Genomic DNA, 22844 nt, shown 5'->3' with positions numbered 1-22844 from the left:
TTGTGAGCCCCCCAGACAGTTTTTAAGTTACTCGATTCAGTATTTAGATATTTGATATTCATTTTATCAGACACGCCCCCTTCCTATACAAACCCATTGCAATGTCAAACTCCATTTTAACCATTTTAGATTCATCAAAAACACCCGTCCTTGGTTCTGATGACTCATACCACCCCCCTAATACGCGAGGGGACAGTATTTTTTCAATTACTTTTTTCATTTATTTTTAATATTTTTTTGGGAAAATGAAAAAAAGAGAAAAGATTCATCGGAAAAACACGGCCCCCTGGGGTGTTTCTGGGGTGTTCACAAAGGCCTGAGTAGACGATAAAATGAAAAAATGAAAGTGAAATATCCCTTTAACAACTGAGAACCTGGCATCCCTATTTTCTTACTAAAAAATAACCATGAAGAGCAGATTTACAAGCTCACATCATGACATGTTGTGAGCTTGTAGATTTGCTATGTTTGTTATTTTAGCACGACACCATTATACGACATAGTATGAAGTAGGGCTTTAGTGCTTAATCAGATTAATACATTTTGTCAACTATAAAATAAATCAATTCTAATGTTTTTGTGTTGATTCGTTGATATACGTATAATGATACATACATTACCTTAAATCAATTGTTAATCAGTACAGCCACCAAAGGGGTTCAATGTATGTTTTGGGGGCAAAATAATTAATGATAATCTATCAACCACTCTGATGCTGCTTTCTGGCCGCTCTCTCTCTCCCTCACTGGCAGCTTGTTGTGTGTATTTAGAAGACAATAGATGGCAGATATCCATCCACTGTGGATGAGTAACTAACACCCTGTACTGAAGACCACTAGGGCTCCAAATACATCATTTTAGACACAGTGAACAATGTGTTCTCACGCCTCTATCAAAATGGTTAATTTTATTAACCATACTCTTATCACACTGAAGTCCACTGCTTGAGCAGAGGAGATTTTATTTTATTCATTTATGTTTTTTCAATTATGTGTGTGAAATTGGACTGATCATGAGCGTGAAAGGGAAGCCAGTGGCAGAGTTGTTACAGAACACAACAGCATTCATGCTTTCAAATTAAATTAGCTCTGTTTCCCGGGGCAACACACATCATTTCCCCTCTTTACAGTCTGTGTGTTGCTCATGGGAATAATTACAACATGGACAAAATATCACATCTGAAACATCTGAATCCACTTTGTTGTGTATATGATTAATTATTTGTACAATTGTCCAATACATTTGCTATAAATAGCCTATTAACAACAGTGTGTAATGACAAGCTGTCTGAGAACTCTGCCGATGCAACAAAAGGAAACACAGTATGGAAAATGTGAAAGTTCCTTTTCATTTCAATGGTTTACTGTGATGTTATCTTTTGTCTAGACGTCCTGTACCTCCCTGTGTGTAAAGAGGAGGTTTACGTTGAGCAGCAGGAGAGGAATCCTAGTCTGATCCAGGAGGAACCAGAGGCTCCGCAGATTAAAGAGGAGCAGCAGGAGCGACTTCAGAGACCAGAGGAGGCTGTTGGGTCAATGTTGACATTACTAGCAGTGAAACATGAAGATGATGATGTAAACATAGAGACAGAGCCTCTAGCCAGCACCTCAACTGGACACATGAAAACACAAGCAAGTGAGTAATGTATTTCCTCTCTTTAAAATTCCTTACATCACTAATCTCCACTGTCATAACCTGTTGTGAGCTTGTAGATCTGCTATTCTTTTTGTATTTTTGCACAACACCAATATGACAAAGTTTAAAGTAGAGCTTTAGTGGTTAATCAGACTAATCCATTTGGTCAACTATATTACAAAAAAAAACAATTAGAATGTTTTGGCATAGATGTGTTGATATATGTATATAAAAAGATAAAGAAAGAAAATTTGCATTTACCTTAATTGTTGATCAATCTGGAGCACAGCCACCAAAGGGGTTCAATATGCAGTGTGTTTTGGGGGGAAATGACTCATGATCATTGATAATCTACTTTATATCTGTACGGAAAACCACTCTGATGCTGCTCTCTGGCCGCTATCTCTCCCCCTCACTGGCAGCTTGTTGTGTGTATTTAGAAGACAATAGATGGCAGTTAACCATCCATTGTGTATGAGCACCTAACACCCTGTACTGAAGACCACTAGGGCTCAAATGATATCATTAGACACAAGGAACAATGCTGTCTTCAGCCTCGTAGTAATCCAAATAGTTGATTTTATGAAACATACTCTACCACATTGAAGTCTGTTGTTTGAGCAGAAGAGCTTCTTTTCTCTTTCTTTTTTCTTACATGCAGAAATTAAACTGCCCATTAACAAGAAAAGGAAGCCAGTGGTAGAGTTGCATGACCCAGACAGGCTTCATGATCTTACATTTTTGGTGGATATAATAAATCACATGAATGTGTTAAACATTAACATGTAAGGCTGCAACAGAGTTGTTACAGAATACTACGACAGCATTGGTGTCTTTCAAATTAAATTATCTGTTTCCCGGGGCGATCAAGATCAGTTCAGCTCTTAACAGTCTGTGTGTGTTGCTCATGGGAATAATTACAACATGGACAAAATATCACAGCTGAAACATAAGTTTCAGAATTGTTTACAAGTCTGCATTGAGCTTGATGTGCATGTGATTAATTTGTGGTACAGGAGCTATAAATAGCCTATTAACGTAATGACAGATAACTGTGCTGATGCAATGACGCTAATGAGCGGTGGGTCAGGCACACGTATCGATATACAAACAGTTTATGTGCAATTTCTTTGTGAATTAAGGTTCAAGGAGGCTTTATTTTTTAGTCATTTGCAGTGAAATATACTGTCCCAGAATAGTCCCAACCAACATATCTTAGTCTGTCAGATGCTGTTTTACACGTGTACTCCCACAGCATGGTGCCTTGACACATGCTTAACCCATTTAGACCTGAGACCGATTCTAAAAACGCCTTCTAAATCCTGACCGAAGTTTCTGAAAAACGTCTAATAATAATTCAAAAATTACAACAAATGTATGTTGTTATATACTATATATAGCAACAAGAACCCCAAAAAGGCTTCCAGTCCTGAAATGTAAAGGTATTACAAATAGTGGTTCCTGCCCAACATGGGTTAAGTGGTCCTCTGAAGTTGAATATCGCTCAATCAGATTGTGACCTAAATGGAGTTTGCCCCCCATGGTCTGTTCAATATAAAATTGATATTGCATCATTACAATCAAGCCTTTGACCAAAATAATGCCAGCTGTAGAACCAAGTACAAAAGTAAAACATTGTAAGGAAAATGTTTAAGTTCAAACATTCAGTGGTTTACTCTCATTTTATATTTTTTCTAGACTTCCTGCACCTCCCTCTGTGTAAAGAGGAGGTTTCCACTGAACAGCAAGAGAGGAATCCTAGTCTGATCCAGGAGGAACCAGAGGCTCTGCAGATTAAAGAGGAACAACAGGAGCCACCTCAAAGACCAGAGGAGGCTGCTGGGTCTACGTTGACATTACTAGTCAAGATGTCATTGTTTACTTAACCTCACCAGAGCAATCTTTATCAAATCTAATGGAAGCAATTGCAGAATATAGTAAACATTCCGGCTATAAACTAAATGAAAGTAAATGTGAAGCATTAACACTTGGCAAACAAATAGCATTAGAAATTAAGGGACGATATAAACTAAAATGGGATTCAAAGAAAATTAAATATCTGGGAATCTATCTTACTGGAGATATAACAACGTTGTATACAGATAATTATCAAACCCTAGAGAATAAAGTGAGACAAGATCTTAATAGATGGAAAACAATACCAGAATCAATAATGACTAGAGTAGAGAGTGTCAAAATGATGATTCTTCCACAGTTTCTATTTTTATTTCAAACCTTACCAGTGCACATCCCACAAAGTAGCTTTAAAAGATGGAATACAATGCTCTCAAATTTTATCTGGAATTATAAAAGTAAAAGGAAAAAACTCAGCACGCTAACTCAAACTAGAGAAAAGGGAGGATTTAATTACCCAGATTTAATGATTTACTTTCATGCTACCCAAATAGATATCATAATGAAGTGGATGAATAATTCAGTTAAAACAAAATGGAAATTAATAGAAAAACAATTAACATCAATATCAATTGGAACATTACCCCATTTGAGTTTAAAGGAAATTCAAAAATATATTGGAAATAACAGATGTGTAGAAAATACATTAACAACCTGGAAATCTATTCGTAAAATATATAAATGTGACGACATTTGTATATATTTGAGAGAGATAGCCAGCGATCCAGATTTTCTGCCCAATAAAACAGATAAGATACCAGAAGAATGGGCCAGAAAGGGATTACAGGTATATTCACAGATGCTTACAAATAACATGGTAGACCCTTTTGAAACCTTAGTTAATAAGTTTAATATAAATAGAAATCATTTCTTTAAATATCTACAAATTAGAAGCTACCTCATGAAACAGCAGAGAGACCAGGGACAGATAATGCATGGGCTACTGGAATTTTTGAGCAAAAATAGAAATAGTGAAAAGAGTAAAATCTCAAAACTTTATAAAATTTTGCAAGAAATGAATGTAAAAGAGGATAATACCAAAGAGAAATGGGAAAAAGAACTATCAATAACAATTTTGGAAGATTATTGGAAAGAAGCATGCAAAAGAATATTTAAGACGACACAATCAAAGTTCTGGAAAGAATTTGCTTGGAAAATTAATATGAGGATTTTCTTAACACCCAAAATGTTATCAAAATATAGACCAGCAGGCAGTGCTGAATGCTGGAGGAAATGTGCAGAACTGGAAGCAAATCATACACACATTTTCTATTTGTGTCCAAAATTGAAAAGGTTTTGGGAGATAGTGAAAACAAATATAATAAAGACATTTTCCTTAAGAAAACCCATACACCCAATCAATATTTTATTAGGTATTATCCCATTAGAAATATATAGGGAGGGAGACAAATATCTGTATACAATACTACGTATCGCTGCCTTAAAACAAATCACACGGAAATGGTTGCAAGTAAACCCACCATCTATTAATAATTGGAAAATAACAGTTGAAAATATTAAAGAGATGGAAAGAATTACTTACAAAATGAGAAACCGTGGAGATGAATTTGAAAGAAACTGGAGTAAATGGGACCCAGAAATACATGAAGTGTAAAAGTAGGAAAGCTACCCCCCCCCCCCCTTTCCCTCTCCTTTCCTTTGTTTCTCTTCTTCCTTTACTCTCTTATTTTACCTTCTTTATTTTCCATTTGTGTGTACATTTTTGTTGTTATATGTAATAAAAAAAAAATAAAAAATGATGCAGGATTAATGAAACAAGTAAAGAACTTGTAAGACAAATGAAATCAATAACATGTAATGTAATGTACGAACCTGCAATAAAGTATTAAAAAAAAAAAAAAAAAAAAAAAAAAAAAAGACATTACTAGCAGTGAAACATGAAGATGATGATGAAAACAGAGAGACAGAGCCTCTAGCCAGCACCTCAACTGAACACATGAAAACACAAGCTGATGTAGAGGACTTTGGAACATCACAACCAACTAGTGAAGGCCAGCTCCTCTCTCCACACTGTTCTGAGTGGGAGGAGACCAGGGAAGATCAGTCAGCTGTAAGCACACTGAAATCACACAAGACAAGAAATTTGAAAGTAAAAAGGTTGTCTTTCAACAGCAAGCTGTCCCCTGACCTGAAATCATCCAAACAAAATCCATCCATGAGGATTCACACAGGGAAGAAAAGCCATAATTGTACAGAGTGTGGCACAGGCTTTGGTAAAATGACGCATTTAAAACGACACATGAGGATACACACTGGGGAAAAGCCATTTACTTGTACAGTTTGTGCCAAAGGCTTTGCTCGAAAGGATGAGCTGAAGACTCACATGAGGACCCACACAGGGGAAAAGCCCTTTACTTGTACTGTTTGTGCCAAAGGCTTTGGTGTTATGAGCAATCTGAAGAAACACATGAGAACTCATACTGGGGAAAAGCCCTTCACTTGTACAGTTTGTTTCAAAGGCTTTGCTCAAATGGAAGCTCAGAAGAAACACATGAGATCTCATACAGGGGAAAAGCCCTTTACATGTACAGTTTGTGCCAAAAGCTTTACTGAAATTGGTATTCTGAAGACTCACATGAGGACCCACACAGGGGAAAAGCCCTTTCCTTGTACACTTTGTTCCAAAGGCTTTGCTCGAAAGGATGAGCTGAAGACTCACATGAGGACCCACACAGGGGAAAAGCCCTTTACTTGTACTGTTTGTGCCAAAGGCTTTGGTGTTATGAGCAATCTGAAGAAACACATGAGAACTCATACAGGGGAAAAGCCCTTCACTTGTACAGTTTGTGCCAAAGGCTTTGCTCAAATGGGAGGTCTAAAGAAACACATGAGAACTCATACAGGGGAAAAGCCCTTCACTTGTACAGTTTGTGAACAAAGATTCAGTCTAAATCAAATTCTGAAGAGGCACATGAGGACTCATACAGGTAAAACAACAACAACGCTATTTGTAGTTTATAGCAAATATATTGCATTGGTCAAAATGCACTTTTTAAGAAACATGTTTATTCATATAGGAGAGAAATCTGTTAGTTGAACTCAAATGCTTTTTTCAAATACGGAATCTGAGCTGACACATGATATATCAATACTGAACAAACTTATTGTCGCTGTTGGGCAGAAACCTCTATGTCCAAAACCGTTACTTTCAGGGAATGGAAAAACGAAACTGTATTCCAATAGATCCATGTCATATACTATAATCTCCAAATCATGTGTATTTCTATGTTAATAACATTATTATAACTATTGTTATAGATGTTGTAGAAATGTTATTATATATTATAATATTACAAATAGAATAATTATTTTGTGTTCCAGCGGATGACAAGAAGCAGCGACAGTCCTCCTCTGGTGGAGACCCTGTTAAAAAGAAGAGCCGAATTACCACCTCTGATCTGCAGGGGGCGACCAGTGACAGTAAGGGAGACAAAATAAGTCTTCTTCTTCCTTTTTTTTAATGTATTTCTGAATTTAAGTATAAGTACTAAAGATGAAAGAAAGAGTAGAACAGTAATAGAGATTATCAAGCCTTACTTAAAAGAGTTAAGATGTCAAGCATTGATTTGTTTCTGGACATTTTAGTATTCTTTTTAGCATCAATCTATCCATTACTAATGGATAATCATTTTATGGTGGTGTTTATAGTAATCAATCATAGATATACCACTACTGAAGAATAGGCTCAAGGCTCATGTTTGCTTAATTGTATTGGATTGTGTATCATTTTCTGTACAGAGGATCATTCATTGCTGGGAGTGAAGGGTGACAACAAGTCCAAGAAGAAGGGGGCAGGCCGGCCCAAAGGCTCCAAAAGTAAAGACAAAGACATCAGGTACATCTAAAAATCACTTCTAAAATGTGTTGATAGGTGTTGTATAATAACTACATACCATGGCTATGAAGTCTAATGTCTTTATACAGTTCTATGTCACTCAGATAAAAAGTTAGATTCAAGAGATTCAACATCCATGATTCATTGTTAAATGTACAGTACTGTATATTAACACATTGGGCATTTTCTCATAACAACTTACTTTGGGTAAAAAAAAGCATCCATTCATGTAGCACGATGACCCTGGCTACAGCCTGGGACAACATTTCACTCGCAAGTTACAATGGGGGGGGATCGCGCATCGCGCATGACCGGTTTTCTCCACCGGAAACAGATTCGGAGATATAGGCGTTTTAAAGAAGGAAATAGACAGGAAGCGGATGGGAGCCATGTTTTTGTTTCCGGTGATCCATTTGGCCCTTCCTTCTCGGGATCACAATGGGTACTCCCAGAGCTGCTCCAGCCCCGCCCGTGTTGAGAAAAACAAACACAAAAAAAGGCAGCAAAACTGAATACCCTTCGGTTTTGGCACCCCATGTGTTAATGTTACATATCATTAATGCACATTATACAAGTGTAAGACAATGGAATTCTTTGTTTTTCGCTACTTGACATTGCAGCAGAAAGCAAAAAACAAAAACAAATAATTGAAAGAGCTTAAAAATGTGTGCTACAAATAATACAAAAATAATAAATTGAGATTGAAACAAAACAAGTGCTCCCCTCCCTCTGGTCCATCTAATCTAGCACTAACTGCCTCAAATCATTAATCGACATATTATTGGTTCTTATTTTGAAATCCGCCCCGTTTTAGAGGAAGTCTGATTCCTGTTGAAGCCAAGCCATCACGACACTGCTGGTCAATGTTAACAAACACACATGCATTATTGATGGAGTAAATGCGAGATTTATGTTATGAAAACCACCCTTTTGTGACTTATACAATGTACAAACTTTGGAGCTTTCTCTTCGAACCTCTCAGCAGTTTGGTGAGTCATTTATTATGTCATTAATAATGTCAATTATGCCATGGTGAAAAGAAGACATTTTACTTTTTTTAGAAAAAGTTTACTCAGGTACACATTAACATTTTGTCTTTTTCTCCAGTAACTACTGGATATGCACAACATAGCTCTTTACAGTAGCGTTGCACTCCGAACTGTAGCAACTTTACTACACACAGGCTGTGTGAAAAAGAAAGCAGTCACTGGTGTTGTGTGTAGCCGTGCAAACTGAAGGAACAGATCGATAGACAGACACTAAGAAGAACGACATCTTTAGCTGCTGTTCGTGGTTGTAAATACAAATAATAACATTCCCTCCCAATCCACACAGATTGTGCACTAAATCAGAACTGAAATGCTTGCTGCTGTAGCCTTCTATATTTGCATTAAAGGACTCTTTATATATAAAACGAATCGTAGAATATTTGACCATCAGGCATCAGGTCAAAATTTGTGTCAGATCCTGTGTCTAGATGAGACATGACCTTTGACACAAACTGTCTCAATAGAAGAGCAGGGAGACAATACAACCACCCCGGTTGTATAAATTATATTGTATCACAGTTGTATTAGTTATAAGCCTGAGCCACTGGGTAGAGTGGCCGGGTAGAGTGAACTGGAAAACCGCAAGGTTCCCAGTTCGATCCCGGGCTGGGGCGCTCTGCTAGAGTTAGTGTCGAAGTGTCCTTGAGCAAGACGCTGAACCCCTAATTACTCCCGATGAGCAGGTTGGTGCCTTGCGTGGTTTCCTCCGCCATCGGTGTATGAATGTGTGTGTGAATGGGTTAATGGCACAATCAATGTAAAGCGCTTCGGATAGAAGCGCTATATAAATGCACCATTTTATAATGTATTATTAACATACTCTACCATACAGATTGGACAAAAGACAAAAACCAATATCGCAATATAATATTGATAATTCCCTCTGGGTAATATGCTCATTTATTCTGTCTGTCTGTGTGTGTGTGTCTCTCTCTCTCTCTCTCTCTCTCTCTCTCTCTCTCTTTCTCTTTCTCTCTCTCTCTCTCTCGCTCACATTCAGATTCACATGAAGACAGTGCCTCCAGTCATGTATCACTACAAGGACTCTTTCTAGACCTTTACACTGGGGAAGTGTCAATAAATAATCGTTCTGTTCATCATTAATGGTGTCGATGCACTAAATGTAGTTCTCAAAAGAAAGCTATTGAACATATGGGAACATGCAGTCATTTTGACACATTGTCGTAAACTGACCAGAACCCTAAGAGTTGTATAATAGTGAAGCTACTGTTTATAATGAGGATCTACGTATAAATGGACTCATTTGGAATTTAATTCCATCTTATACTGTTTACCAGCATGTGTAAAGATTACAATTTCCTTTCTTCCCCTTGCATTATAATGTAAGGGCATTTTTTAGTTGCTATCGTTTACTTTGAGGTTCTGGATAGATAAGTTACATTGCTGTACCACCAGAGCCAATACAGTGTATATGCCAATAAAGCATTTTCTGCATTTTTATTGTCATTTCTAAGCATATACTGTATAGTCAGTGAACCTACAGAAACAAGTTAAGTATACATGGTGTGATGAGGTGATGATCATTTACACAGAATACTTTGCCGCTAGGAAGGTATACATCCAAAACACTACTATAAGAATAGTTCTCTGAATGACATATATGAATATGTGCATATTTCCTGTACATAAAGACAGGAAGCTGTACATCGTCACTGTCAGGCAGAAAACGTGTATGTCCAAAACGTTCACTTTTCAGGAAATGGAAAAAATAACATGTCATTTGGTCACAAGCTCTTGACAATACTTTTCATTGTTCATTATGTATAAAACCCACAGATCAAATGGTATCAAATGCCTCCCTGCTTGGCACTCAGCATCAAGGGTTGGATTAGGGGTCCCTGCGACATACTAGACTCATGTTCAGTGGATGTGCTTGTACATCATGGCTGGGGAACATGTCCTGTATATACATCAAGCTGCCTCACACTACAGAAACAGGAGATAGGCTCCTAACCTATGGGCCACATGGCTCGGAACCGTTTGTTCTCTTACTTGCAGACAGACTTACCGTAACCACTGTCAACAGGATGTCCCTCTTTTAGGAATGACATACTGTATGTGAATCTTTAAGGGGGCGGGGGGAGATTATGTTTTTCAAAGAAAACATATTACATTGCAATGCCTTGTGAGCTTGTAGATCTGCTATATTCAGCACTTTTGTGTGAGCGTGACACTGACATACAACCAAGTATAAATTCATCTAACAAAACAAAACCATTAAAAGGTTCAATATAGGCATAGATGTTTTATGTCCGACAGTGACAATATTATCATTTGGTGTAATCTAACATGACAGTGACAAGTTCTAAATACTAAAGGTGTATTTTTTTGTGAGTCAACCAACGGTTAGTTGATGTGTGATTGGTTGACTTGACCAGCTGTCCAGTGGTGTGACTGGTTCAGAGGTGCTCTTGTGAAAACTCACTATTGGGTTTGCTTTCAATCTGTGTCTGGACACCAGACAAACATAATGAAGACAAGAACCACATTATTTGAATGAAAGCAATGATCTTACAAATAATATTCCCCTCTGAATTAGCTGAAATAACTCAAACCTGATACAAACTATAATTAACCAGGCATTTTTAGATTATTTTAATCTAAAAAGGGTTGGGTATAGGATGGTGAATTACTAGATGGACAATTTCTGTGACAAGTGACAATGTACGTCATTCTCTGTATGAGAAGGACGTGATTTTATTATTATTTTTACTTTTCTGTGTTTTGGTTAAGTTTTTGTCCCGAAAGGCATGGCCGAGACTAAGTTTTGCACCCTGTCCGTCCGTCCGTCCTTCTGTGAGCAGCTAATCTCCGGCATTGTTGGCCCGGTCGCTGCGAAACTGCACACACACTCCCTGGATGCCAAAACCAAACCTCTGCCCTGAACCTTTCAGATTGGCCTGTTATAGCACCACCAGAGGCCGATTTGTGCAAAACATTTTTTTTTGTATTACTCCCACAGATTCTGTCCAAGAATCACGCAAATCGGTATACAGTATCTCTATAGTCATGTGATCAAGACAGATGTGTCCGATATTTCATACAAATCTTAAAATCAGATAAAGAGAATCAAATAAATGAATGAGACAAACATATCATATACTTGGTGGTTTCAATAAGTGCAACTAAAGGTTTGTGGTAAGTGTTGATCAGTGGTGCACATGGAGCTCATTCCTCCATACAGAACATGTTCAACTCTGGGATATTGGGCGCTTTCCTCCCATGAACTGCTCACTTCAGGTGCTTCCACAACATTTATGTTGGGTTAAGGTCAGGACTTTGACTTGGCCGTTCTGTCGGCGTGTGTGGGGGACTGGTGCTCAGTGTTGTGCCAGCGTTCTCTTGTCCCCCATTCTGTAACGAGACTGGATCCCCTGAGGGTGACCTCATGGTTGATGCTGATCCTCCTTGGGGTGAGTTTGTTGGAAAAGTTGGCCCGTGTAGGGGTGCAGTGTTAAGGCTGAGGTTTCTTAAGGTTTGCAGTGAAAGTCTACTTCGTCTTAGGTGGCCCTGTGCTGCTCCTCTGTCTGAGGTTGCCTGGGATCTATAACGGTTGATACTCCTCGAGCCGAGGCCTTGGCTTCTTCTCTTACAGGCTTGACACTTGATACTGAAAGTAGAAAGGCGGGTACTATTAACAACACTGATGCCTTTAGAAAATACAATTATTAATATTGAAATACAACAGAAGCATAATGTATGAGTCTGCATTATTAATGCATAGGAACATTTATTATAGGGATCCCTATAATACATTTTCGACGCATGCTCGTCTCAATTCTAAAAATAGAAATCGGATTTCTTTTTATTTTTTATATTGTTTAAATATATATATATATATATGTTTAGTCAAGATTGACGATAAAAACTAGGGATGTCCGATATTATCGGCCTCCCGATATTATCGGCCGATATTAGCATAAAAATTGATATCGGGAAAATATCGGTATCGGTTTTTGAAAAAAAAAAATTTTTTTTTTTTTTTTTTTTTTTTTTTTGCTTTATAAATAAGTTACAGGAGTTCTTACTGTATATGGTGTGTGTGATATGAAATTTGAGCTTACCCTAATCACAATAATCCCCGCATATATCGGTATCGGTTGATATCGGTATCGGTAATTAAGAGTTGGACAATATCGGTATATCGGTTATCGGTAAAAAAGCCAATATCGGACAACCCTAATAAAAACCGTGCAGCACAAAGTATGCGTATCACTCGTCGTCAACATCAGTGATGTCAAATCACACCAAAGCGAGACACCAGGTCCCAAAGTCTGCCCTTCACCCAAGAAAGCAGAATGGCAGACTTCACCGTAAAACCTCGCCATAGTGATGACCGGCGGGCAGAAAAGATCACTGATTTGACAGCCAAGATGATAGCCGAAGATATTATGCCTAGGTAACCGGGACGCTCCGTAAGAGGTTTTAAAAGTGTATATCCAGACCATATAGCTACATATTGTTGAACATGTTATGTTGTTACTATTATTATTTGGCATCTGGAAGGGGAGCTGAGTCATTCTTCCTAATTTTGACAAACGTAGGCCTCGTTAGTTATCGGCTGCTGTAGATTACGGATTAAACAAGTGCTCTGTGTTAATAAAAAATAGATTTTTTATTATCATTAGAGCTTTGATGCTAATTCTAAACATGATGGGTGCAGCTGCAGCAGTTGTGGTGCTTAACTATAAAAGCTCTGTTTGCCTCTCCTCTAAACTGCTGCGCAGCCCTCGACTCGCAATATATGAGTCGTTTCCCATCCCTAATTTGGGCAGCAATGGTGTCAGCAGCTGTGCAGAAGCACAGATGAAAGCTGAGATGAAGCAGCAAGGATGTATAAAGCCTACTGTATGCTTCTGTGACAAAACTATGTATTTTAAACTGAAAGAAGTATTTTTCATTTGACAATACTTAGATTTTGTCGAACGACGCGTTATATGAAACTTTTGCAGAAACACACAAGGCTTTACAGCTCAGTTAAGTGGCTCATAGGTTCACTAGCAAAGCCAGGAGTTCAGATGGAGGCCACGATCTCTTGTCCTTACCAGGTCGGCCAGTATCTCTATGTTCTTCATTAGAGGGGAGGCTTCCCGAATCGCACCTGGGCGGTGTCTTCCTGAGGCCTTTCCTCATATTTGCCAGGAGATTGTCCATGATGCAGCCATCGTCTGGTGGCGGGAGGACTCTTTTGCCTGGTGTGGACAGAGAGCAGAGAGATTAAGACACATACTTTATATTCATTCAAATTATCAAAAGTACTTCTCTGTTTTAACAAAATATATCATCCTCTACCGGCATGACTAGATTAGCAGTCTTGCTATGACACCATTGCTCCGTGTGAGCAATGGTGTGTGTGTGTGTGTGTGTGTGTGTGTGTGTGTGTGTGTGTGTGTGTGTGTGTGTGTGTGTGTGTGTGTGGATTACAGTACAGTATGTGTGTCGCTTTCAGAGTGAGACCTTTACACTATGAAGGAAGTACAGTCATAGGAGAATATGCAGCTGTGTCACATTGCAGAGAGAGAGAGCGAGAGAGAGCGAGAGAGAGAGAGAGAGAGAGAGAGAGAGAGAGAGAGAGAGAGAGAGAGAGAGAGAGAGAGAGAGAGAGAGAGAGAGAGAGAGAGAGAGAGAGAGAGAGAGAGAGAGAGAGAGAGCGCTCACTTAGTTTTCCATTCTCTCCTTTCTGTCTCTTGGATTCTTCTTCTGCCAGTTTTTTCCTTCTCTTCTCTGCCTTGGCTGCTTGTTCTTTACGGTTTTTGTTTTCCTGAGGGTGGGAGATAAAACAAAACATGTAAACACTTTAATCTTTTCAATATCTTTAAATTGTACTGTGTAGATCTGTGAACAATGAAAATATTCTCCATAGCATCTCTCACACTATACAGTACATGCAACTTCTAAAATGCCTCTGATGTATGACAATGTATGACAAACATGCAATGTACAGTAGCAGGAACAATGGTTCAGAGAGTACCATCAACACCTCCCTAACCTTCAAGGCCTTGATGAAGTGTCCCCGGAAAGTCTTGATGGTTCCAAAGAGCTCCTCCAGGGAGAGCTGATCAGCATCTTCACATAGGTACACAGCCAGCTCACTTCTCTTTTTGTCAATCTCCAAGAACTGCTCGTCTAAAGCTCTGCATGCCTGCAGGTTTTCCTAGTGAAGAGAAACCAGACCATTTGGAGCATTAAGATTCCAGTGCCTTTTTGTGTTTGAAACCTCAGTTTTGTGTTGTCATCTCCATGAAGAGAACGTGGAGAACTTCTATACATGTACCTACCTCAATGACTTTTCCATATTGCTCTGTCACATCTTCTACAGAGTTGGAGACTTTCTTGGCGGTGTCCTTCAGTCGTTGCAATAAGGCAGCAGCCTCTGACTGGCTAAACTTCAGGTCAACACTAAAGACAAATACAATGGTGGCATAGTTGCTTTTTTTAATGGCAATTACAGATCCATGAACTGAGAAAAAGAAAACATAAACTAGAGTAGATCAAAAGTATAGGTTATTACCTTGCTGCCTTTTCACAGATCTCTAGATCATCCGCCAGTGCCAAACTTTCCGGGTGCTTCAACTCTGCTTCCTGGGCAAAACAAGCCACATAGGGTGTAATTAAATATGTTCAAGGGTGACTTGGGCGATTTTTTTACCTCGATCCTATCATTGACTTTCCAGTGCATTCTGTGCATCCACAAATTATAATGTAAACCTTACTCATCCTCCAGGGGTAGTTCAGTTTTTTCAGGGGAGGGGGGGGGGGGGGGGGGGGGATCAAACCTGGGACCTTCTATTTAGTGAAGAGGCCGCCTCTACCATCTCTACCCATTCAGCTATGGCCGCCCACTCAAAGGAGATGGAAACATTCAGCCTTTTACATACTGTACATACAGTACATGTATGTAGACATCCAGTGCCCTATGATCATGATCTATGACTCTCCTTGACAAAAACACTAACTGAACCAAAGTCTTAATTCAGAAAAATAACCTTCTGTATTTCTGTTTGTATTCATCTAAATCCATGCGGTACACAAAACACTTTGCAAAATGTATCAGATATCCTCACAATAGAACAATGTAGACTTGAGGTTAAAAATCACCAAATATGCCATTTAATTTTTAACAGTAGGGTTCGAGTAGGGTTTCTGAAGAATCATAAGAACGCACCTTCAGGATGTGATGAAGCAGTGTGATGCCACTCTCGTTGGCTTTGGTCTCAGTGAGACCAAGCAGAGAGCTGAGCTTGAACCCTTCTGCATTACCCGTGTGAACTCCCTGAATGTAGACATATACAGTAGCTTATTAAGATCCAGATCATAGTCTAAATGTCAGCAAGGATGAAATCTAATTGAGCAGGGAAGGAGCGCTTCTTACATAGTTCAGGAAGTTTCCCACATCCAGGATACACCTGCAGAAACTGGGCAAGAGGTTGCTATTCCTGAGGGCTGAGAAAACATACAGTGGTTCATGTAGATTACTAGTCCTGTAGTTAATTTGGTGCTCAGTTGCATGTTCACACATGGGCATGAGAAGAGGTTGCATTAAGTCAAAAGGTTAATGAACAGATTACTCATATATTCATCTATGACAGACAGAGGGCTCAGCGTGAACATGACATCACCAGTGGAGAACATATGTTTATACTGTAGAATTCTGTTGACTTACACTGGCAGGCATTCACCACTAGTTGGGCTTTAGTTTTGAGCATGTCCAGCACTGAAGCTGTCTCCTTACACAGCAACATACACTGAATCCTCAACTCGTAGCTGGAGAGACAAAGGAAATGCAGTTGATAACGATGAACCGAACGACAATATGTAAACAATATAGGTTAAATTTAAGACCATGATCTACAGACAGATGAAAAGTAAGAACATTTACCATGGGACAGAGAGAAGTGAATTGTAGAAGCGGTCTACATTAGCCAACTTGTCTTCCTCTTCCTCTTTCTGGTCTTGGAATGACTTCAAATTTTTAATCTACATTGAGGCAGAAAACAGTCACCCACAACATGTCTTGTTAAGATATGGGAAGTTATGTATGGATAAGAACATTTTGTCCAAGTTATATTGTGCAACATGCTCGTAGTGCCAACCTCGTCTTTTTCTGGAAGGAGTTTTAGAAGCTGTTTAAGCACCTCCACGTCAAACTTGGTCCGATCCCCCTTCTGGATCATAGCTACAACGTCTTCATTCGAGCTGGGTAGAAAAGGGGGCAAAATATTCAGCTAGGGATGGTCCAACGCGGCCGGACGGAAACAATACTGGGAAAATATCTCACCATTTGAACTGTATCAGGAATATGTGCCGCACCATGTGTTTCTCTGGATTAAGGAAGGTAATCTACAGAAGGAAGAGAAACGATGAAGGGAATATATTAATTGTTTAGAGCATATTATTGGTTGTTCAGCATTGACATGTTTGGGAGTGCTACAGCTCTGAGGGGCTGCGTTGAGTGATCAAGCATACCTCTTTAGACTCCTTCTTGGGCTCGTCTTTAGACTCCTTCTTGGGCTCGTCTTTGGGCTTGGTCACCGGGAAACAGAACAATTGCTCGATGCGGCTGTAGTCGGGCTCAAGAGCGGGAGGGATCTTCTGAGACAATGTCCATATGGAGTTACCATCTGTGTTGAGGTGCAAGGTGAAGGAGAAACACTTACAATGAGCCATAACCTGACAGCATTACATTTTATATCACACTTCATGGCTGCAACTAATTATTATTTTCATGATCCATTCATCTGTTTTTATTGTTTTCAATTAATCTATTAATTTAAATTAGACCATAAAATGATAGTAATGTTTACCCATCAGACAAAAACAGATAATATGGAACAAAACAAGATATTCAGAGCATCAAAATAAATAAAACGTTTTCTGGCATAGGTCTGCTCAGAGACCTCCATGCCCTTCCATGCACATGATGCATGGAATGCCACAGGCAGGGAGAACAGCAAGCAAAGACCCTCCCAGGTATGACAGATCAGAGCAGCAGTAACCATAGCAGTAACCAATGATATTAGTAAGATCAGATGCGTATAAAAAGGGGGAGCTGGGGTGGAAGTGGGCTTAGCTGAGCTGAGCATCAGATGATAGGGAAGTTGGCGGGAATCAGCTGATTCTCAGAGGCTGGCTTAATATTGTGTCTTAGGAGAACTATACTCTTATTGTAAATAGCAAATATTAGAAATGTTTACATGATCACTAAAACAATTATTTCGACATTATTTACTGAATTTAAATATGATACCTTTTCTATTGATGGACTAATCATTCAATGAATCGTTTCACCCCAGTATTTGCTTCCCTTTTCTTGGCAGGAAAAAAATATGTCTAATACTTTGTTAAATGTTACTATACTAAATGCTAAATATTATCTTAGAAAATGCACATGGTTCTTCTACTCACCAGTAACGGCCCGAAGCTTTTGCCAGTTGAGCTTCTTCATCTTCAGAGTCGGGCATCGGGCTGTCCTGACTGGGACCATCGAAGAATGGCCAGGGGGGGGAGGAGGGAGTAGAGGAGAGAGTGGAGAAGCGAGTGGAGGAGAGGGTGGAGGACAGGGTGGAGGAGAGAGTGGAGAAGAGAGTGGAGGAGAGAGTGGAGGAGAGAGTGGAGGAGACTGTGGAGAAGAGAGTGCAGAAGAGGGTGGAGGAGAGAGTGGAGGAGAGGGTGGAGGAGAGAGTGGAGGAGAGAGTGGATGAGACTGTGGAGAAGAGAGTGGAGGAGAGGGTGGAGGAGAGAGTGGAGGAGAGGCACACAGTGGCATTTGGGCGGTTGAGGTGGTCCTGTCAGATCTGTCTTTGTCTCCGTCCATGTGGTCTGTCTGAATGGCCTTGTCTGCCTTCCTGACCAGCTGGCCGTCGACCTCATTCTGAACAACGCCGCTCTTGCCTTTGGAGAACGTCAAGCGCTGCAAGATCTTCTCAGAGGATTCCATCCGAGCTGGAACCCCCAAAAGCAGAGACGCAGAGGAACCACATTTAAAAACTACCTCTCATTGACAATGTTCACAAGGCGTGATTTTGCTCTCACAACACACTCTGTGCTGGAAATGATAGTTTCTCACTGCCATGTGAATAATGTCCTCTATAAATACACCCACTGTAAAGTAAACCACATTTGAACATCATGATCTATGTATGGCTTTTCTTGACAAAAAACACAAACTGAACCAAAGTCTTAATTCAGAAAAATAACCTTCTGGATTTCTGTTTGTGTTCATCTAAATGCATGTGTAAACTCACAGTCTTGGGCCAGCAAGCAGCAACAGATATATACACATAAACCACAAAAAGTACAAACTGAAGATAAGTTTACTTTTATTCTGCAAAGGCACCTTTTTTTCTTTGAATAATTGTGCTTCTCATTGTATAGATCATGATTTAACACTTGAGTGGTATGGTCCATTCTTCACCAGCCACACAGTAAAACATTCATATCTGAACTTTGTTCCGTTTATTTACCTTCAGTTAGTACAGTGCATATTATAAAACCTTGTGATAAACCTACATGTCCTGTACGGACCAAGTACGCTTCTTAACATTATGACGCCACTAGCTTTAAATGATGTAAACATTATCGGTGGGTGGGCAAAGAAAGTTGACTGCTCTTGCCTTCCCCACCAGCACAGGTTTGGATTACCAACACGATTACAATCAAATAGTTATGGCCCACCTTGTTGAACAGAGTAGTAAACACCTCCAGGTGATTGTTCATGTCAATGCCTCCATAGACCCCCAACAACTCATCCTCATCCTCAGCCATGGCCACTTCAAAAGCTTCACATTGAATAATCAAGTCTTCATCCTCTTTCTCCCTGCAAGCCAGGAAAGCACAGATTACAGCTGGGCATTGGGAGGCTTTAGAGCTCAGAGGATGGACAAATAGCACTCAAGAAAGTAGAGCAATATTGGAACATATTCTCCAACTTTCAATTGATTATACAACATTATACAGTATTCAATGAAAACATTTAACTAAAATGATCTTATCTTTACAGTCTTGCATTATGAATTAAATAAATTAAATTAAATTAAAATGTATTCAATTCATAGAAATCCTATAGAAATAGGAATTGACTGATTCAACCATTATGATAACACAGAGGGAATGTTCGCTCACCTCAATTTGGGCAGCATATCAAGTAATTGCAGCCCTGCAAGACAACAACAAAACACATTTGTGAGTTTTCATTGGGAATGCTTAATGAATTCAAAGCAAAACACAAGCTGGCTGCTGGCAGGAAAGTCACAGGTGTGCAATTCCACAATGGGGGATGGTCAAAGCATCGCCACGCTTCCATGTCGACATAGACATAAAATCTTATTTTTTTGGTATACTGTAGATGTATTTGTGTACTGTCTGTTGGCGACACCCTGCCATGTGCATGTGTGACTGTACCCTAAAAGTGTGATCAGCATCTTGTCAAATGAGGCACATTTTGTATCAATGAAATCAATTAAAGGCTATTTTTTTAAAGCAAAATCACAGCGTGACCTTGCTATCGGATGCTAATTGTTGAGACTAGATTGCTGATAAATTGTTGAGCAGCAGCTCAACAGGGAAGGTGACAATTACTGGTGCCACAGCTTACCGATAAACTCCTTTCTCATCTTATCTCTCTCCCTGAGGTCGCCTGTCCCAAAGATGAGGGCATTGATGACGCAGAGCAGGGTGACCATGTAAGGCACGTTGTCTGTGGCCTGCATCTCATTCATGATCACACTGAAGCGATACTGCTGGGTCTTCACGCCCTGAGGAGAACAATCAGACACCTTATGAATTTAATATCCAGTTGGAGAAGTTTGACTGTGATGAGGTCACCGATGAAAAAGCTTTTATCGGTCACAGAAACTGTACCTTGTAATGAAGAAAGAGACAGTGAAAGTGTCATTTGAAATGAATATTGCACCAATCAGGTTCAGGCCATTTTGTCAATAAAGTTTCAACTTTCAGAATGACTCCTCTGCAGGTGGACTGCGTACCTTGTAGTGGTTGAGCGCATCCAGAGCCAGGCGGTAACCATCTGAGGAGAACATGCTGAGGGCAGCTAGCAGCTCAAACACCTGCATCTTCACCATAGTGTTGGACGTGTCTAAGGCTGTGGAGCATCACAGGTACATACATCAGTATGGGTATGGTCCCATCTATTTAATGAACCACAATATAGCTTCCATTCCTCTCCCTCTATGTAGACTCATGATGGATGCTGTTTTTCAGCACTGTGTTTGGCAGTGTAACTTGAACTTTGAAATGCTGCCCTGTGAGTATGAAGTGTTGTTCCTTAAATAAGTGTTGTTCATTGTATGTGTCAAGGCAATTAAATCCAATATCTGTTCTAAGTGTGCTGCTATTTTATAGATTTTGAGGCTGAAGTGAACCTTAACCTTGACTCAAGGCTTACTGAATATTGAGCCGGGTTTGAGAAGCCAGCAAAGTAGACCAGTAAAATAAGAAAGGGCCACTGACAAAGAATGTTATGGTTCTTTGGATGCACAAATAGATTATTTATTTACAATAGTCCAACAGCACATAGTGCTGACGATGGTCTGAGGACCATCATCAGACCATCATGTTGCAAAGCGGCCCTGACATCTAGTATATATAATTTGTATCTGTTATGTTAAGTGACAGGTCTTTCATATACTGAGCATTTGCTCAAGAGAAGCTGCCATGGACCAACCTTGGGAGAGCTTGCGGACATAGCCCTCGTTTTCCACTATGAAGTGGATGCCTGTTGAGGAGTTCATGACCGCTCGCACACAGTCGACGCAGGTCAGCTGCAGGAGGGCGTCTGTGATGCGAGAACAACCACGGCCAGAGAGACGGTCCAATGTCTCCAGGAGGAGATCCAGACCTTTCAGCTCCAGGAACTGGACCATCCATGTCTGGTCACTGCCCTCCAGGCGATGCTTTAGGCCAGAGTAGTTGACCACAGACGGGACCTGCAGCAGCCTGATGCACAGCTCTGGGTCGGCATTCTCCAGGTTGGCTTCTTCCAGAAGATCCCTGACTGTTGCCCACATCTTCTTTCCATCTGGCTTCACCGACATCATGGATAAAATAGACTGTGGCGGGAAGAAAGACCGTTTGATTGTCAAGGCAACTGAGAATGACCACAGATTTAATGCAGGCATTTGTAAATCATGTGATTACTTGTCCACAGCTTGTAATATCAACATCATTTGGTCCTGCATTTTCCATGACTCACAGTGTTGCCTATAGTAGCCTACCAAAAAAACCTTTCAGACACTCTCAGTCACTGAGATCCTTATGAGCCAGGCCACCTTGGCATGCGGACTGGTTCAACATTTCTCAATGCAGTCAATAACCTGAGTGTATCAACTCAAGTATGTGTACAGCCCTTAATCCTGATTCCTGTTGCAATCTTACGTTTAACAAAGAAAACAAAACAACACCCTCTGATGTTAAACCCTCAAACGGTCAAGAAAATGTTCCCCTCTCCTCGCCAGTCTGGCAATTGTTGCAATGTTGGCTACTTGAATGTATATAGTAGCTATTATGATTGTCATAGAAGACTGCCGACTTTTCTGTTTAGATTTTCTATAGCCCATGTAATATCTACAATTCAGTCCATATTATGGTCATAAAAGATCCATGTTTCTGGAAACCATTAACCAGATTTCACCAAAAGCAGAAGATGTCGGGTCTCTGAAATTCGTGGTTCAGATTGAATGTACATTTCATACACTCATATATAAGGGTCCTCAGACTACATGTAGTTAGTTGCTACCACTCATAGCCTTGTATCAAGAAGACTATCATAGGTGTATTTGATCGAGTTTGACATTTTTATGTGTAAAAATATAAAAATAGATCAAATACACCTATGATAGTCTTGATCCAAGGCTAATTCACCCACAAGGATCCTTGAAATAACAATGTTAACACTACGACTCTTTCTGTTCCCATTTCCACATTCATGAGGAATAGAGCACATAACGGAACTGGTCTCACTCAGATAAATGGGTAAAGGCCGATCACCTCCTTCCTTACCTTGATCTTATTCCATAAATGACCAACAACACTTCAAAGAATCACGCTTCCAATTGGTTCCAAACGAGGAGAGTTGTTACTTTGTAGCCAGTTTGCTGTTTGTAGCAAGTTGAACGACCGTCCTTTATCACAACTGTCGGTCTCCTATCATCAGACTTGAAGAGACTTCTGTTCTGTTCCAACACTGTGTGTGGGACAATAAACTAGGGGTGGATGGCATGCAGGGAGGATATCCAGGAGCTTACTCACGTATTGGTTTCAATCGTTTGTAATGGACCAGTGCGCGCCGCTCAGTGCTTTATATGCGAGCGTGAAATGAGCTTGTCTCAGATAGGATGCAGCCAGGGTTGCCA

General features: G+C 39.8%; 2 protein-coding genes across 2 annotated transcripts in view; one reads left to right on the top strand and one right to left on the bottom strand.

Moving 5' to 3' along the window:
• The window catches only part of LOC311051994 (uncharacterized protein), a 35313-nt gene extending 25570 nt beyond the window's left edge, over positions 1 to 9743 (top strand). Inside the window, exon 5 of the mRNA XM_084066742.1 lies at positions 9455 to 9743. Coding sequence (XP_083922868.1) covers positions 9455 to 9464 — 10 coding nt within the window. The 3' untranslated portion in view covers positions 9465 to 9743. The remainder of the gene's footprint in view (positions 1 to 9454) is intronic.
• A 2232-nt stretch (positions 9744 to 11975) lies between these two features.
• Positions 11976 to 21527, bottom strand: LOC311051560 (inverted formin-2-like; the record flags this gene model as incomplete). The annotated part of the gene is made up of 20 exons (XM_084066139.1): positions 11976 to 12085; positions 13521 to 13667; positions 14134 to 14236; positions 14465 to 14629; positions 14754 to 14874; positions 14987 to 15057; positions 15641 to 15748; positions 15848 to 15918; positions 16139 to 16239; positions 16355 to 16452; positions 16569 to 16671; positions 16754 to 16815; positions 16942 to 17145; positions 17904 to 18094; positions 18232 to 18417; positions 19089 to 19291; positions 19597 to 19630; positions 20069 to 20228; positions 20460 to 20575; positions 21158 to 21527. 20 exons carry the CDS (start codon positions 21525 to 21527, stop codon positions 11976 to 11978), a joined length of 2724 nt encoding a protein of 907 aa, XP_083922265.1.
• Positions 21528 to 22844: the final 1317 nt, after the last annotated feature.

Source organism: Gymnoscopelus microlampas (genome assembly GCF_963454915.1).
Source record: "Gymnoscopelus microlampas genome assembly, chromosome: 9".
Taxonomy (NCBI): Eukaryota; Metazoa; Chordata; class Actinopteri; order Myctophiformes; family Myctophidae; genus Gymnoscopelus; species Gymnoscopelus microlampas.
The sequence above is the reverse complement of the archived record's forward strand: the minus strand, read 5'-3'. Positions and strand labels throughout refer to the sequence as shown.